The sequence below is a fragment of the Moschus berezovskii genome, chromosome 26, assembly GCF_049115385.1.
Source record: "Moschus berezovskii isolate FMDL1 chromosome 26, NW_MosBer_1.0, whole genome shotgun sequence".
NCBI lineage: Eukaryota > Metazoa > Chordata > Mammalia > Artiodactyla > Moschidae > Moschus > Moschus berezovskii.
The window spans coordinates 30,765,917-30,781,876 of NC_142485.1; the positions used below are offsets into that span (position 1 = coordinate 30,765,917).

At 46.9% G+C, this 15,960-nt stretch overlaps 1 protein-coding gene across 1 annotated transcript in view; it reads left to right on the forward strand.

The window, feature by feature from the left end:
• Window positions 1-1,604: 1,604 nt before the first annotated feature.
• The window catches only part of ENPP6 (ectonucleotide pyrophosphatase/phosphodiesterase 6), a 46,753-nt gene continuing 32,397 nt past the window's right edge, over window positions 1,605-15,960 (forward strand). Inside the window, exons 1-2 of the mRNA XM_088832668.1 lie at window positions 1,605-1,608; window positions 1,902-2,081. Of these exons, the coding sequence (XP_088688794.1) occupies window positions 1,605-1,608; window positions 1,902-2,081 (184 nt within the window). The remainder of the gene's footprint in view (window positions 1,609-1,901; window positions 2,082-15,960) is intronic.

The window sequence follows — 15,960 nt, forward strand, 5'->3', positions numbered from 1 at the left end:
GTAATCGAAACAGTTCCAATTAAAAGTAGAGACTGCTGCACTCATGCACACACGCACACACACACACACCCCTTCTCCCTACTGTTCAAACCTTTTGGCCAATGCTATACATAACAAGGGCTTCCCTGGTGGCTCAGCGGTAAAGAATCCAATCGTCAGTGCAGGAGACGTGGGTTTGAGCCCTGGGTGGGGAAGATCCTCTGCAGAGAAGGAAATGGCAACTCACTCCAGTATTCTTGCCTGGAGAATCCCATGGATGGAGGAGCCTAGAGGGCTACAGTCCACGGAGGAGCAGAGAGTCAAACACAACTTAGCAACTAAACAACAACACGCATAACAAGGTACTTGAGTGTGGGGACCACATTTATTCAAATGTGAATCTCTACATCTATCACAATGTATAGTTCATAGGAGCATTTAATGAATGTTAGTTGGAAGAGGCAATGGCAAGCCACTCCAGTACTCATGCCTAGAAAATCCCATGGACGGAGGAGCCTGGTAGGCTGCAGTCCGTGGGGTCGCTAAGGGTCAGACATGACTGAGCGACTTCACTTTCACTTTTCACTTTCACACATTGGAGAAGGAAATGGCAACCCACTCCAGTGTTCTTGCCTGGAGAATCCCAGGGACGGGGGACCCTGGTGGGCTTCTGTCTGTGGGGTCACACAGAGTCGGACACGACTGAAGTGACTTAGCAGCAGCAGCAGCAGCAGTTGGAGGAATAAATGAAATGAAGAAGTTCTTTAGTCATTGGATAATTTGCTCAAAGTTTTTATTTATTTGCTAATTCTGTCAATTCACATGTGAAAGCTTTGATCAGGGTCAAAAATCTAACTCTATAGTTTTGGGCAAAAATAATTTTGTTTGGCTCTCTGGGCTTTAAATTGAAAGCATCACTTGTGGAACGCCTGAGTTTCTATGATGAAATAAAAGGTTTTTACTTGGGGATATTTTGAGTCTACAAATTTTCAAAATTATATTTTATGGTTTCTCCTTTTTTGATTAAAAGTAAAGTGTGGGTGTTGAGGGGTAGGTGCTGGCAAGAAGAAAGAACAGCCAACAAACAAGGAAACAAAAAAGCCATTTGACGGAGCATCATCAGTGAGCCCGATGAAGCGCGTTTCATCCTGGTGCCAAAGGATGCTCGCTAAAATCACAGCAATTTTTGATGCACTTGCCAATGTTTGTGTTATTTTTACTTTAAAGATGTAACAGATTGCTCCAAAATAAATAATTTAAGCCTCATGTTTCAAATGAGTCCAAGCGCTGTGTCTTTCACTTCTGCACCCAACAGAAGCTCCCCTCGTGTCTATACCACACTCCACTGGGAGGGCTGTTTTCCTGCTTTGTTTTCCAAAGCGGAGTCTATTTTTCACCATTCTGTTCCAAACATCAGGGGTTCTATCATCATTCGGCACTTGAAGCAATAACTCCTCTTTATCCGGGAAAAATGGGAACAAACTCCATGGCGTCTAGATTCGTGATCCGGTGGGAGGAGGGCTTGGAAAGGCTGCATAGAGAACTCTGGGCTGAGAACAGAACCCAAGCCCACGGGAATCTACAGTGTACACACTGATTCTTTTCTAGATGTTGAGCCACGAACAATGGGTCAGGTTTTACACACGATGGTCTCAGTTTATCTTAAAATAGCTTCAGACTTGACCAACTACTTTCACTCAGAATGGCCCCATTGTCAGTCAGTATTGGATTTCTTACTCGGTTGTTTGCCTTTATGGTACAATCTAAGAGAAAAGAAACATCTGATTAAAAAAAAAAACCCACCCAAGAATATATGCAGTTCTCCCTAAATGAGTGTCAATGGCTGATAAATTCAGAAAATAAAGGTGATATGAAAAACACCAGAACAATACACTGAAAGCCTTGTGTCTTCATTAATGCAGGTCGCCACTGTGAGGTCCATCAGATGACCGGGAACTACATGTGGGACCCCGACACCAACAAGTCATTTGACTTAGGTATCAACAGAGACAGCCGGTTGCCCCTCTGGTGGAACGGATCAGAACCTCTGTGGGTCACTCTGACCAAGGCCAAAAGGAAGGTCTACATGTACTATTGGCCAGGTGAGTGTGCTGACCTCCAGGCCTCTCCAGCCTTCCAACCCTCGAAGTACAGTGGCATCGCTGAGGACAAGCATGCACGTGGAGGTGTTTGAAGACCAAGCCAGGATTTGAAAAACTGGGGTCTTTGTTCAAAAAATGGCTTATGGAAGTGTTCCTCTGTATTTTGTTGCCCTGTGGCATGTGAGATCTTAGTTCCCAGACCAGGGATCAAACCTGTGTCCCCAGCATTGGCAGGCAGATTCTTAACTGCCAGGGAAGTCTCCTTTATATTTTGGTTTGAACGCTAGCATCAGACCAGACACCATGCCATCTCTTACTAGCCTTGGTTCAGCAATATGTCTGCAGTATAGGATGCATTTTCATGGGCAAAATTTTGAATACCCAGGAGAGATAAGTAATAGGGTGCTTATTTGCTTTACAAAAGAATTTGGAGTACCATTTCTATAGATTTTGAGATCCCCTACAATACTGAAAGGAGAAGGCAATGGCAAGCCACTCCAGTACTTTTGCCTAGAAAATCCCATGGATGGAGGAGCCTGGTAGGCTGCAGTCCATGGGGTCGCTAAGGGTCGGACACGACTGAGTGACTTCACAATACTGAAAAGAGGGTTCAAAGCTCTTACAGCTTTTTGGTTGTGCATTAAATGAAGTCCCTATGTGAATAGTCTGCCTGCACACCGTAGGTCAGTGAGAAACTGAAGGACTTAACTTACTTCAATGAGGGAGATAAGCAGTCATATAGACTGTCCTGGAGGCCTCAAGGAGGCTTCAGCATCTCTCATCTTTTTCTTTTGTTCTATTTTTTGGCTGTGCCCCAGGGCTTATGGGATCTTAGTTTCCCCAATCAGGGATGGAATCTGTGCCCCCTGCAGTGGAAGTGCAGAGTCTGAACCACTGGACCACCAGGGAAGTCTGGGAGGCTCTCATTTTGTCAGCCAAAACGCTGTCATTAAGGATGACAGGATTCCATGACAACAAAAATATCGACTCACCTCTGTCTTCCCATTGATGGGACGTGTTGCTAGGCAAGTGGGCAATTTGACTTTTCCACACACATGGCTGCAGTCACTTTTTTCCTACTGCTTCATGGTGTAATCCTAGATGATGGTCCTTGTGGAAGGAGAGATGGGGGAAGCCTAGAAGAAATGAAGGGATACAGGCAGAGAAGCTGCTGGAGGGATTTCACTGGGCTGGGCTGGTGGCAAAGCAGCCTGATGAAATGGTGAGAGCACGGCGGGTTCTGGGGGATGTGGGAGTCTGGAGAGAAGGGTGAGTAAGCCCAGGCTGAGTCACAGGTGGCCCACATGGAGGACGTGGGCCTTGAGCAGGAGTTTGAGGATGCTGGTTGGAGGCAGTCACGTGGAGAGTGGTTCAGGGCATTCAGGGCCATGCCAGCTCCCAGAGGAGGAGTGTGGAACACAGACAGATGGAGAACAGGGCAACCTGCCATGCTGTGGCAAGTGCCCTAAAGCCGCCACCGAGCAGTGACTAGCATCCATAGGTGAGCCTGGAACTACCAGGGTGGCTTTCACATCATATCTGCTACTTAACCTCCGAACAGCGGAACAGACAGACTGGTCCTGCTGCCAGATGCAGAGTTGGGGAGTATTAGAGTTGCTTCAGGAGACACCTGGGGTTTGGTTCCTAACGGCTACCTTGGCTGATGTGAGAAGAAGCTTTCAAGTAAGGGTAGGGTTTAGAAGATGCCATCACCTTAAATGGATGCTCCATTTTTCAAACAGTTGGATGTTAAGAGTAAGAAAACAAGTGGATGCCTCAGACAAGCTAATAAGACTCCAAGAAGAGGTAAGCTCAGGTTCAGCACAACGTGATGAGGTCCGGAGCCAAACGATGCTGCATTTTGAGGTCAATCTCAGTAATCGGCATTGAAAAGCAAAAGGATTCTGGTGTGTAGGCCCAGGAGAGGCACAGATGAATTGCACTGTCTTAGGGACCACCTCAGAATAGACCATCAAGACGAATATTGCTCCGGTGCCGTAAGGGTCACCTTCCATGGTATCGGGTTAATTTAACTTTCCGTCTCTTGGAAATTGAGTTCTTCCTGCCTTGAAGAGGACCTCCCCTGGAATCTCCTCCCTTCTCCCACATGCTTCATCTGCCTATGTTCCCCCTCTCCCATGACCTTTAGGGTGGCTTTGGATGCCGATGCTAGCGGAAAGGTGGGGGAAGACCCTTAAGGAGACAGTTGCCGTATTTCAGAGTTCTCTCTGCCCTATTACAGAGCATCACTCTTGATCTCACCTTGGGGCATCTGGCTCCGTAACCATAATCAACAATTTGAATTTATATATCTCTGAGTAGCTACAAAGTCTCAACGCTAGTTTGCATGTAAAGTATCTTGCTGCACCTCCAAAATGGCTCCTGAAGGGCAAGAAAAAGCCAGTCGCTTTCTCTGAGTCCCAGTTATTGTGACATGACAAATACACCTTGAGGTCAGTTTAAGGTGCTACCTGTCAGGAGGGCAGAAGCTAAGAAATATAATCTAGAATTTCCTCCAAATGAAGATTAGCTAACTGTCTGGCTATGTGGAAGTCTCGATAGAAATTGGATGAAAAGTCTCTGGCTTCTTAGACACCGTCCAGTCCTTGTAAACTGGATCCACAAATGGAATCAGGATTGCTGGGAGAAATATCAATAACCTCAGATATGCAGATGACACCACCCTTATGGCAGAAAGTGAAGAGGAACTCAAAAGCCTCTTGATGAAAGTGAAAGAGGAGAGTGAAAAGGTTGGCTTGAAGCGCTACATTCAGAAAACTAAGATCATGGCATCTGGTCCCATCACTTCATGGGAAATAGATGGGGAAACAGTGGAAACAGTGTCAGACTTTATTTTTGGAGGCTCCAAAATCACTGCGGATGCTGATTGTAGCCATTAAATTAAAAGACGCTTACTCCTTGGAAGGAAAGTTATGGCCAACCTAGATAGTATATTAAAAAGCAGAGACATTACTTTGCCAACAAAGTCCGTCTAGTCAAGGCTATGGTTTTTCCAGTGGTCATGTATGGATGTGAGAGTTGGACTGTGAAGAAAGCTGAGCACTGAAGAATTGATACTTTTGAACTGTGGGGCTGGAGAAGACTCTTGAGAGTCCCTTGGACTGCAAGGAGATCCAACCAGTCCATTCTAAAGGAGATCGATCCTGGGTGTTCATTGGAAGGACTGATGCTAAACCTGAAACTCCAATACTTTGGCCACCTCATGCAACGAGCTGACTCACTGGAAAAGAGTCTGATGCTGGGAAGGACTGGGAGCAGGAGGAGACGGGGACGACAGAGAATGAGATGGCTGGATGGCATCACCGACTTGATGGATGTGAGTTTGAGAGAACTCCGGGATTTGGTGATGGACAGGGAGGCCTGGCGTGCTGTGATTCACGGGGTCACAAAGAGTCAGACACGACTGAGCGACTGAACTGAACTGAACTGATTAACATGAATCAAAATACCTAGAGAGAGTCGGACATGACTGAGCGACTGAACTGAACTGTACTGAGAACCCGCTGGCTCTGAAGGCCCTGCCTCCCAGCCCACGTCTGGCATGCTCCGGCCCCTCGGTTCTTACTGGCTGACCGCCGAGGCATTAATGGCTACTGCTGTCTTTTCTCTTCCCTCCTCAGTCCCCTCCAAACACAGCACCTGGCCCTTGGTCTCTGCAAGATTAATCAGAGTGCAGTGGCTTTTCTTCCAAACGTGACTTGGTTTTCTTTTTCTTCTTAAATCCTCCTCTCCCCTCTCCACTCCCCGCTGGACATTGTACAGACCTCTTGACGAGGCCTGGGAAATCTTCATTGCTCCAGTGAGCTGTGTTATGACACTTCGAGTCTCGCCATGAAGTCAATATTTAGAAGTGCAATTTAGAAATGGCAGGAGTTCAAGTCTTCCTGTCAGGTAGATAAAGCAGCAGACTGAAAAATTGATCACTGGTGAAGAGTCCAAAGGACCCCACCTCAAGTCTTGAGAAATTTAATATTGTAAACAGAGCCTTTATTTCCCCACCCAGTGGTGCCATGGAGCTGTGCAGGGGGGAGATGATCCCCTCAGGAAATGATCCCAGGCCCTAAATCAAATACTTGGAGGGAAGACTCCCCCAGATCAGCCAGGATCTAGGAGTGCTCTGTGAAGGATGAGTTGAGGGTGTGTCATCCCCTAACTTTATTTCCCTGTTCCATCCCTCTGGTTGGAAGTCTGGGGGGTTTTATTGAGCGGGGAAAAGAAGAGTCTCCAATATTCACTTCAGATGGAGACCAAACGAAGGAGAAGGATGCCTTGAGGAGAGGAGGTGACATGCGGGAATATAGGAGGGTAAGTAAACCATTGCATGGAAATAGAATTTGAGCTCTGTGAACAACTGATGTACTTTACACAATGGCAGAAGTCTTTAACTTTATTCTCACGACTCTGATGAAACCCCTCCCAAAGGAACAAAAACAGCAGCCTTTTAGGAGTCTGTGGTTAAAACTCTTGGAGCAAGTGTCTGAAGACTCTAAGTTTACATCTTCACTCATGATTTTGCAGCACTAACTCCGTAAGGCCAACCAGTCAGGAAGAACTTTCATATGGCTGGGGATGGTGTTGGGTGTGGAAATGGCCTCTATCCTGTGTAGGTGTGGGGACAAATAAGACACCCTATGTGGGGAAAGACACATTTCCAACCGGCTTCTCCTCCCCTGCCTCCCAGAGGTGGGCTGGGTGGGGCGTTAACAGGTGGGTATGTGACCCAGCTCCAATCCAGTTTGTGTATGCTCAGTCACACAGTCATGTCTGACTCTTTGCAACCCCATGGACTAGAGCCCACTGGGCTCCTCTGTCCATGAGGATTCTCCAGGCAAGAATATTGGAGTGGGTTGCCATGCTCTCCTCCAGGAGATCTTCCCAACCCAGGCATCAAACCCAGGCCTTCCACATTGCAGATGGATTCTTTACTGTCTGAGCCACCAAGGAAGCTTCCCAGTCCAGTTTGGGTTATTAAAATCAAGTTGATTTAGTCTGGATAAGTGAGGAGACACTTCCTGGCTACTGATCAGGACTTGCAGATTGTTCACAGCATCTTGCCCTGCCCCACCATGCTAGGTCCCTGACAGCTTCCCCTGGGCCAAACTTAGATGAATGAACTTAGTCTCGGGGCAGTCTAAGAGCCCAGCATCAATCATGCAAACGTGTAAGTTCTTGGATTCTATCTATATGTGACTCTAAAATCTGGATTAAAGACTGGAATTTTTTTCCAAACATTTATCATTCAAACACAGGGACCCAGATTTTCACTAAGTTTTCCAGTGACACTACCAGTTTGGCCTTGACCTTTAAGGTGGTTGCAATTTTAGGACCCGAAGAGGCTTTAGTTAGTAAGTAATTTTCGGTTCCCTACACTTATAAATCAAGATCTCTTTAGAAAACTGATCAAAACTATGTTTTTTGTGTTTTGGTATTTTTTGCTAGAAAAACAAACACATACATACTACACTCACAATTCAGTGCTCATACAATACAAGAGAATATAGTGATGAGAAATATCAGATGGTCTTGACATGACAACATATATACATCTATAATATCTAGTAGATTTGGGTTTTTATTCAATGTGAGAGAAACATGTCTTAAAAACTCATCAAAGTATCAATAACACCCCCCAAACCCTCTGGTTCATGTTGTCTGCCAAGAGTAGGCTTGGATCAGCATTCTCTAAGAGTCTCTGGATGGCATCACTGACTCCACAGAGTTGGAGCAAACTCAGGGAGACAGTGAAGGACAGGGAAGCCTGGCGTGCTGCAGTCCGTGGGGTCATAAAAAGTTGGACACAGCTTGGGGACTGAACAACAACTCTGGGTTGAAGACACCTGGGTTGCTTTCCTTTGTTGGTACCTGGGGGTAAGATCTGTGTCACTGATGCTGTGGCCTGTCTGTATCAGCAAGGAAAAGATGACACATTTGCATTTCAAGTCAGAGGTTGTCTCACAGACGTGATCTATCTTCGAAAGCCTGCTTTCGAGGCTCAGCCAGTTCCGAGGCAGAGAGACTGGGGAGGGTGGTGTTGCTCTGGAGAGCTGCCTGCTGCGGACTGCTCCCCCAGCTCTCCTGAGCCTTCAGAGCTGTTCAGTCAGCTAGGCTCCTCTTACAGGATGGTGTCTCGGCCAGGGTTTCTCAGCAATGTCCATTATAGTCATTGGAAAGCCTTAAAGAGAAAGCCAGGGACACACTCCCATTCTTCACAAATCATGGCAAATCTGCTTCTTCACAAAACATCTTACAAGGGTGTGACTCAGGGTCCGTAATAAGCTGTCAGGAGACGGCCATGAGCAAAACCAGATACAGGCTCTCCCCGCCTCTGCCCCCTCCCCCAGGGAACTTACCATCCATCCAGTCCAGGAGGCAGATGATAATCTCATACTTGCCCGGATAAATGAAAAGTCCACTTGTTTAAAGTATAATGATGAAAAGTCGATTGCGTTATGACCTCATCTAATAGGGGATCTGGTTTCACCCTAGAGGGCGATGTATATTAACACCTGAGGGCATGGAGGCAGGGTAGTGGTGGAAGGAGCATCCGATCTGAGCAGATGACGCGTGTTAAGGGATGAGAGAAGCTTGGAAGTTTCAAAAAACCAAGAGAGGAGGATGGACAGGGTGTAAGTGGGGTGGAGAGCAGCTGAGGTCAGGCCGGGCTCCATGCATGGGCCAACTGAAAACTATTCTTATCCTGAGAGGAACTAGAAGTCACTGGAAGGTCTTAAGGAAGGAGGGGACAGTATGGTATGTGAATTTGATAAGAGAACTCTGGCAGGGCCTTGGAGCAGGGAGCACAGGCATCCGGAGGGGGTGGACGAAGGGCGGCCAGCCCACCAGGAAGGTCCTGCACGGACCTAGGAGAGGCGAGAACAGTGTGGATGAAGGTAACAGAGCCGAGGAGGAACGGGTGGGTTGGGGACATGCTAAGGGAGTAAAATCAGACCTGGTGACGCTCTGGATCTGGGATGGAGGGGTTGAGCAGTGACCAGGGGGACACTTGGTTTCTGGCTTACAGATTGGTACAGAGGGAGGGTGAGTCTTTGCCTAACCTGGAAAATTGAAAGAGGAGTGGTGTGGAGGCAGAGGAATGTCTGAGTTGACCCTGTCAAGTCACAGGCCCAGAGCTCAGAGAGGGGAGCTGGAGACACATCGAGGTGGTGCAGGGAGGACCCAGGGTGATGAAGCTGTAGCCAGGAAGGTCAGCCAGGGGAGAGGCGACAAGCAGAGAGGAGAGGGTCCCAGGCACGGCCTGGGGGAAGCTGGTGCTCGAGGATCAGATGGGGCGAGTGAGGCTGCAGAGGAAGCAAAGGGGTTGCTCCGGAAACAGGAGGAAAGACAGAAGAGCCGTGAAAAGTACTACAAAGGAGAGTGACGTCACCCTTTGAAGGCATCTGGTGAGCGGCCTGACATCCCCCGAGGGGCAGGGGAGGGCCCACTGGAGAGCAGTCCAGCTGAAATCTGTTGGCCCCACTTGCTGCAGAAACGAGATTAAAGAAAATGTTCCAGGAGAGTGGCCATCCCCAGGTTCCCTGTTGAGGGGCATGGTGGGGGTGGCAAAGACAGCATCTGGATTTATTATCTCCAGCATCACTGGCCAGCTCCAAACTCTGTAGCTGTTTAATTTCAATGTAGTATCAAGAAGGGTTCATAATAATAACCCCACAGTATTCTTTAATTTCCCTCTATTGCAGGAGAGTCTGGGGTTGTATAGTGACAATGATCATTGTACCGCATCTCATACTGGTTTTTGATGGAAACAAAATATACAAAGAATAAAATTTGTCATGATTTTTTCCCACACTTTTCAATTAAACAGGAGAAAAAAACAACAACACCTTTTTTGTTCTGGTTAGTGAATCCACTGATTCCTGCTAGGAGTTGGTATATTCTGATGATAAACAAGCACATCTCAGGTCTCAAGGCAGACAAGGAGTCCGCAGTCAGCCTGCACCGTGGATGATGCTGTGATTACAGCAGATGTGGTGCTGGATGCGAATATGGGACAGGTTTCTAGGAGCATCTTAGGCATAAGAAAGGAACATGTGCTAAGGTTCAAAGAGGAGCAGGCCTGGGCATATGTGTTCATGGAACTACAGAGAATAGGACGAGGTTGCAGCTGAGAGACTAACGCAGGAGTCAAGAACCCAGAAACTGGAAATGGCTGGATCTTAAGATCCAGGGACTTAGGTTTTAGTAGGTAAGGGAACTTGAGTTCAAGGAATAGGGAGTATTAGTTAGATTAGTATCAGGTGTAGAAACAGATAAGCCCCAGAGTCTCAGAGGTTTAGCCCAATGGAAGTTTATTTTTTTTGCCAATACAGGAGATGCAAGAGATGCAGGTTTGATCCCCAGGTCAGGAAGAGCCCCTGGAGAAGGAAATGGCAACCCATTCCAGAACTCTTGCCTGGGAATATCCCATGGACATAGGAGCCTGGCAGGCCACAGTCCACGGGGTCACAAAGCGTTGGACACGGTTGAACGACACAGACAAAGTCTGAAATGGGTAATTGTGACCAGCAGCTGACACTCCACATAAGGATACAGATGCTGCTGGAGACTGAAACGTGTGCCCCCAAGTTCCTTCCTTTACCATCTGAGCCAGCAGAGAATCCTTCTCGGATCCAAATACCAGGAAACCACTGTTCAGGGAGGAGGTTCTGGTAGGGACACCCCGTGTACAGCAGTCAAGATGCCTTCCCCCTCCGCCCCTGGGGGGAGCATGACATAATTGTGATCATGCAGTCATTTGCAAGATTTCGATGACCTTGAATCATGTGTCTGAGACCCAAAGATGCTGCTCGTGGTTGCTTGGAGGGGGACGCCAGGGGGTTCCCTCACGCCTCACCTGGGTCTGCTGGGGAGGAGTGTGATCCCTGACCCAGGACAGAGACTTTCCCATCGGACTCCCAGAGGCAGAGATTGCAACCCACTTTGGGCCTCACAATGCCTTGCTGAAGTTTCCCCACCGCCTTCCAAAAGCAGCTGCTCATCCAGGGTTAGGCACATGCCGCCCCTGCCCTTGGGTTCCTATCAGTCACCTCTTATGCCCAGTGAGTCATTCTCAGTGGAGTTTCCACAATCCTCTCTATTGAATGGGTGCTTCTTATCCCAGCTCTCTGCCCCTGATCATGGCCAGCCCTTGTGGCACCTTGTGCCTGGGCCAGTCCCCCCAGCCCCAAGGCCCCCAGATCAGAAGAGTCCTCCCAGCCCTGTGGGCCAGGCTGACCTGGGAAAGGGTCTCTGAGATCAAAGGCCGAGCTTCCGCCAGGGACTTGTCCCCACAAGCTCCTGCGCCTCCAATGTGTCTCCCTGGAAAAGGTTACATGTGTCTAAGAGAGCTAATTGGCTTAGCTGTTTTAATAAGCTCTCCTGAGACAAGTATTCAGCGGCCGTACACCTGCCTCATATCACATAAAATGCAGCTCGCAGGGGTTATTGTTATAAGACGCATCAGAGTTGGCAAGCCGAGCAGCACTTGGAAGGCGAGACCTGTGTTCTAGGAAGTTTGGAGAGGAGTGATTTTCACGGGCTCAGCTTGGTGGCCCTTGGAGGGAGCTGCCAGGAACCAAGGATTATTCAGGAAAACAGCGGAAAAGTATTAGAGCCAGGAAGCTGATTAGTAGACGGCAAGGAGACCTTGGGGCAGTCACCTCTTCCACCTGAGGCTGTTGCTTTCTCAGCTGTAAAATAAAAAGGGTTGATGTGAGGCTGCTGTGAAGGGCTGTTCCTCGTGTTCGGATGCCGCGTCCTTGGGGGCGTGGCTGACACTGTCACCATCGCCGATTCCCGTGTTTATTTTGACAGTATTTTGGTCCATGAGAGTCAAGTGTTGCTAGGATATATTAAAATAATTTTCCAGTGGATGGAAGTTAAGTGTTGTGAAGAAGAAAGGCTCAATTTTTTTTTTTTCTTGTTTGCATAAAGGTGCATGGTTAGTGGTTCTCTTGGGTTGTCTTTTAAGTTCCGTCTAACTCTTTATTTTCAGCTCAGGATATTTTTATTGGGTTGCTGAGGTGGGAAAACAGCCTTTTGACAGAGATAAGATAAGGACCTAGACAATGAGCCCTAATTAAGGGCAGTTCCCTTCCAAGTTCCCTGGGAACCATGAGAAAACAAGATGCAGCAAAGCCAAGGCCTGCCCTGGATGGGCTGGTGAAGCCAGACGCTTCCTGCCAAGTTCCCGGCTGGTCTTTGAAACTTCTAAATCCAGACCACTGCCTTTGTTTCCCCATAGACTCCTGTGCAGAGATTCAGGAATCCCTGCTTTCCTCAGGCATGGCTAGGGTGACCTGAAGGCCCTCAGTTGACCAGACTCACGCTCCTGGGGAGGCCATGAAAATGTTCTGGAAGCAGTCACAGGGCACCCAGGCCCACAGACTGAGCCCATGGTGGATCCAGAGAGGGGTCCACAGACTCCTGACCAGAGAAACAGCTCATGGGATCCACGCAACAAAGCCCCTCTGATGCGCTGATTTCCATCAGATAAAGACTAAGGAAAATAAAACCAAGCCAACACACAAGTTCTCCCAGGAATAATGAGCCTTGCCCTCTCTAAAACTACCACTCACTAATTCCATGTTTCATTGCACCGTGGCTGTCTTTGCTGGCTGACTGTTTCCTATGCCAGTTATTTTTTCGTTCTGGGTTTTCAATACTAGAGGTCTGGTGACTGGTGTTGCCTTTTGAGATTCCACCCGGGAGAGATGGTTCAGGACAGAGTGCTCAGAAGGATTGCACTGGCCCCTGTTTCTGTGTACTCGGGGACTGGGCTCTCCCTTCCCAGATCCACATGGAGGTATATAGACTCTATCCAAATTAACTGTTCCCACAGGACTTGCATTCAGGGCATCTCTGTTGAGTTGAGACACAGTCCTCTCACTCCATCATCTGGCTTTCTGTTTATCTGCAGAGACAGTGAGCAAAAATGCTTGGTTTTCTCTGCAGTGAAGGTTTTCCCTCTCTCTGCTCAGCTTCTAGAGCTTCAGCTGGGGGACAAGCCTGAGAATAAATGACAGCCATCTGTCACATCTTACCTCCAGCTCCCCATGACACTCTCAACCCTGCTGCTTTCTGAAGCTCCCTTAGAGTGGCAGTGCTACTGCCCGGTTCCCTGGTGCAGGGGTCTTCACACTGTAAGGATTTCCAAGAGCACCATTAAAGGAATCTCTTAGAAGCCCATCACCTTTCACATACAGTGCAGTCTGTTCTGATTAAAAACACGTCCTTTTCCCACTTTATACAAGAAAGGAGTACCCCTTGGTGATCAGGAACCTTACTAAGGTGCATTGCCCTAGTATTTAAAAGCCTCCAGGGCCAAACAAAGGAACAGTTTAAAATATTAGAGTAGGTGTATAGGAAAGAATGCATGCAGTGACAAAATAACAAAACTTTAAAAAAAAACCCAAGTAATTTCCAATGCTCTCTTTTAAATTATTTAAGAAAAACTTAATTGAATTGTCAGCTGAAGCAGTATTTAAAAATTTATGATGATAGATCACTATGTGAATGTTAGCATTCAAAGAAGCAGTTCAAAGAATTAAATGACAAACTATTTCTATTTCCATCTACTTATTTATGTAAACTACTTTCTTAGTACTTAGATTTAACAAATAGGAATAGAGTCAATTCTAAACTTGTCTCATTCTACAGATCCATCATATTCATCCATGGATATACAAACTGATTTTTTAAAGATCCTATTCTTTTCATTATGAGATATGTTTCCAATAAAATTATTAACTTTTTATTCTTAAAAATCATTTATTGAAATTTGGGATTCCACTTGGTACAATGACAGACAAAGGTACTTTGAAACAACTCTTCTCTCCAGCAAAAACTGAAAATGCTGCTGGATTGTGTGTGTTGGATGGGAGGTAACGCATCAAACACAGACCAAGATCTAGAGAACTGGGTGTATCTGACAACTGGCGCCATATTTCTCCTCCATTCAAACACTGACCTCAAAAACAGCCCCTGAGAGACTAAGACACTAAACTGAGATTTTAACAGGATCTCAGGATGGGGGAGATGACAAAGACTGGCATTCACGGTCACCATGGAGACGAGATATAGAAAACATCCTAGACTTTGAGTTGTGACAATAACAGACAATATCCTTGGAGTAAGAATGAACTAGAAGCAGACAAAGGGTGATGACCTCTGGATGACTGAAGCCCTCATAAAGCCCAAGTGGAGCTTCAAGTCATCTTCAATTTAGTCGCTCAGTCTTGTCCGACTCTTTGCAATCCCCATGGACTGAAGCATGCCAGGCCTCCCTGTCCATCGCCAACTCCCAGAGTTTACTCAAACTCATGTCCATTTAGTCTGTGATGCCATCCAAACGTCTCATCCTCTGTCATTCCCTTCTCCTCCTGCCTTCAATCTTTCCCAGCATCAGGGTCTTTTCAAATGAGTCAGTTCTTCGCATGAGGTGGCCAAAGTATTGGAGTTTCATCTTCAGCCTCAGTCCTTCCAATGAACATTCAGGACTGACTTCCTTTTGGATGGACTGGTTGGATCTCCCTGCAGTCCAAGGGACTCTCAAGAGTCTTCTCCAACACCACAGTTCAAAAGCATCAGTTCTTCGGTGCTCAGCTTTCTTTATAGCCCAACTCTCACATCCATACATGACTACTGGAAAATGAAATCATCTTAATCTCTGACTAAATTCACTCTGGGTTGGGACCTCCCCAGTGGTCGCCTAGTATAGACTCAGTGCTGCCAGTGCAGGGGGCCTGGATTCAATCCCTGGTCAGGGAACTACGTCCCACATGCCACAAATGAAAGATCCCATGTGCTGCAAGTTAGACCCAGTACAGACAAGTAAATAAATCGTTTAAAAAGTAAATTCACTCTGGGTTAAGATGGTCTGCCTATAGCCCACATGCCCATGATAAGCAAAAGCATATGCTTTCCAGAAGAAGTTAATAACATACAGAGTGTCAAATGATAGCTACAATTTTCCATAGAGAGAATTCAGCTATTAAAAAAAAAACAGAATATGGGAAAACAAGGTCTGACTGAAAACTCAGGGGAAATAAATAGACCAATCTTGACTGAAAAATCAAGAGAGACACAGTAGACAATAGACTCAAACCCACTGATCCAGATACCAGACGACCTAAAGAGAGGTATGACAAAAGAACTAAGTGACAAAATGGAGACTTGTACTAGTAAACTGCTGCTGCTGCTGCTAAGTCACTTCAGTCGTGTCCGACTCTGTGTGACCCCATAGACGGAAGCCCACCAGGCTCCCCCTTCCCTGGGATTCTCCAGGCAAGAACACCGGAGTGGGTTGCCATTTCCTTCTCCAATGTGTCAAAGTGAAAAGTGAAAGTGAAGTCGCTCAGTCGTGTCCGACCCTTAGCGACCCCACGGACTGCAGCCTACCAGGCTCCAACCCTTTTTAAAAAAGTGAATTCTAGAGTTGAAGACAACGCTCCAGCTTAAATAGGCAAAAGGATGAGAAAAGGCAGGAAAGAATGTTCAAGACAGATGGGACATCGTGAAAAGGCCACACGAGGAAGGATTGGAGAGAGAGGATAAGACACAAGTGATAGTTGAGAGATGATATTTGAGAACTTTCCAAAATGGACAAGAAATACTGAGTCACAGACTCAAGAAGTGCTGTGAGACCCAGGAGAGAACACCGTGGCTATGAGAACTGCTGACTCCTCAGACAATGAGAAAATCTTCAAAGCAGCAGCAGAAAATTGTGCAGAGGGGCAGGGATAGGACTGACAGCTGACTTTCCAACAGAAACGTTGGCATCCAGAAACACAGTGCAATGATATTTCCCAAAGCACTGGAAGGAAAATATTTCTCTGGATTCAGTGAAAAATATCCTTCAGAA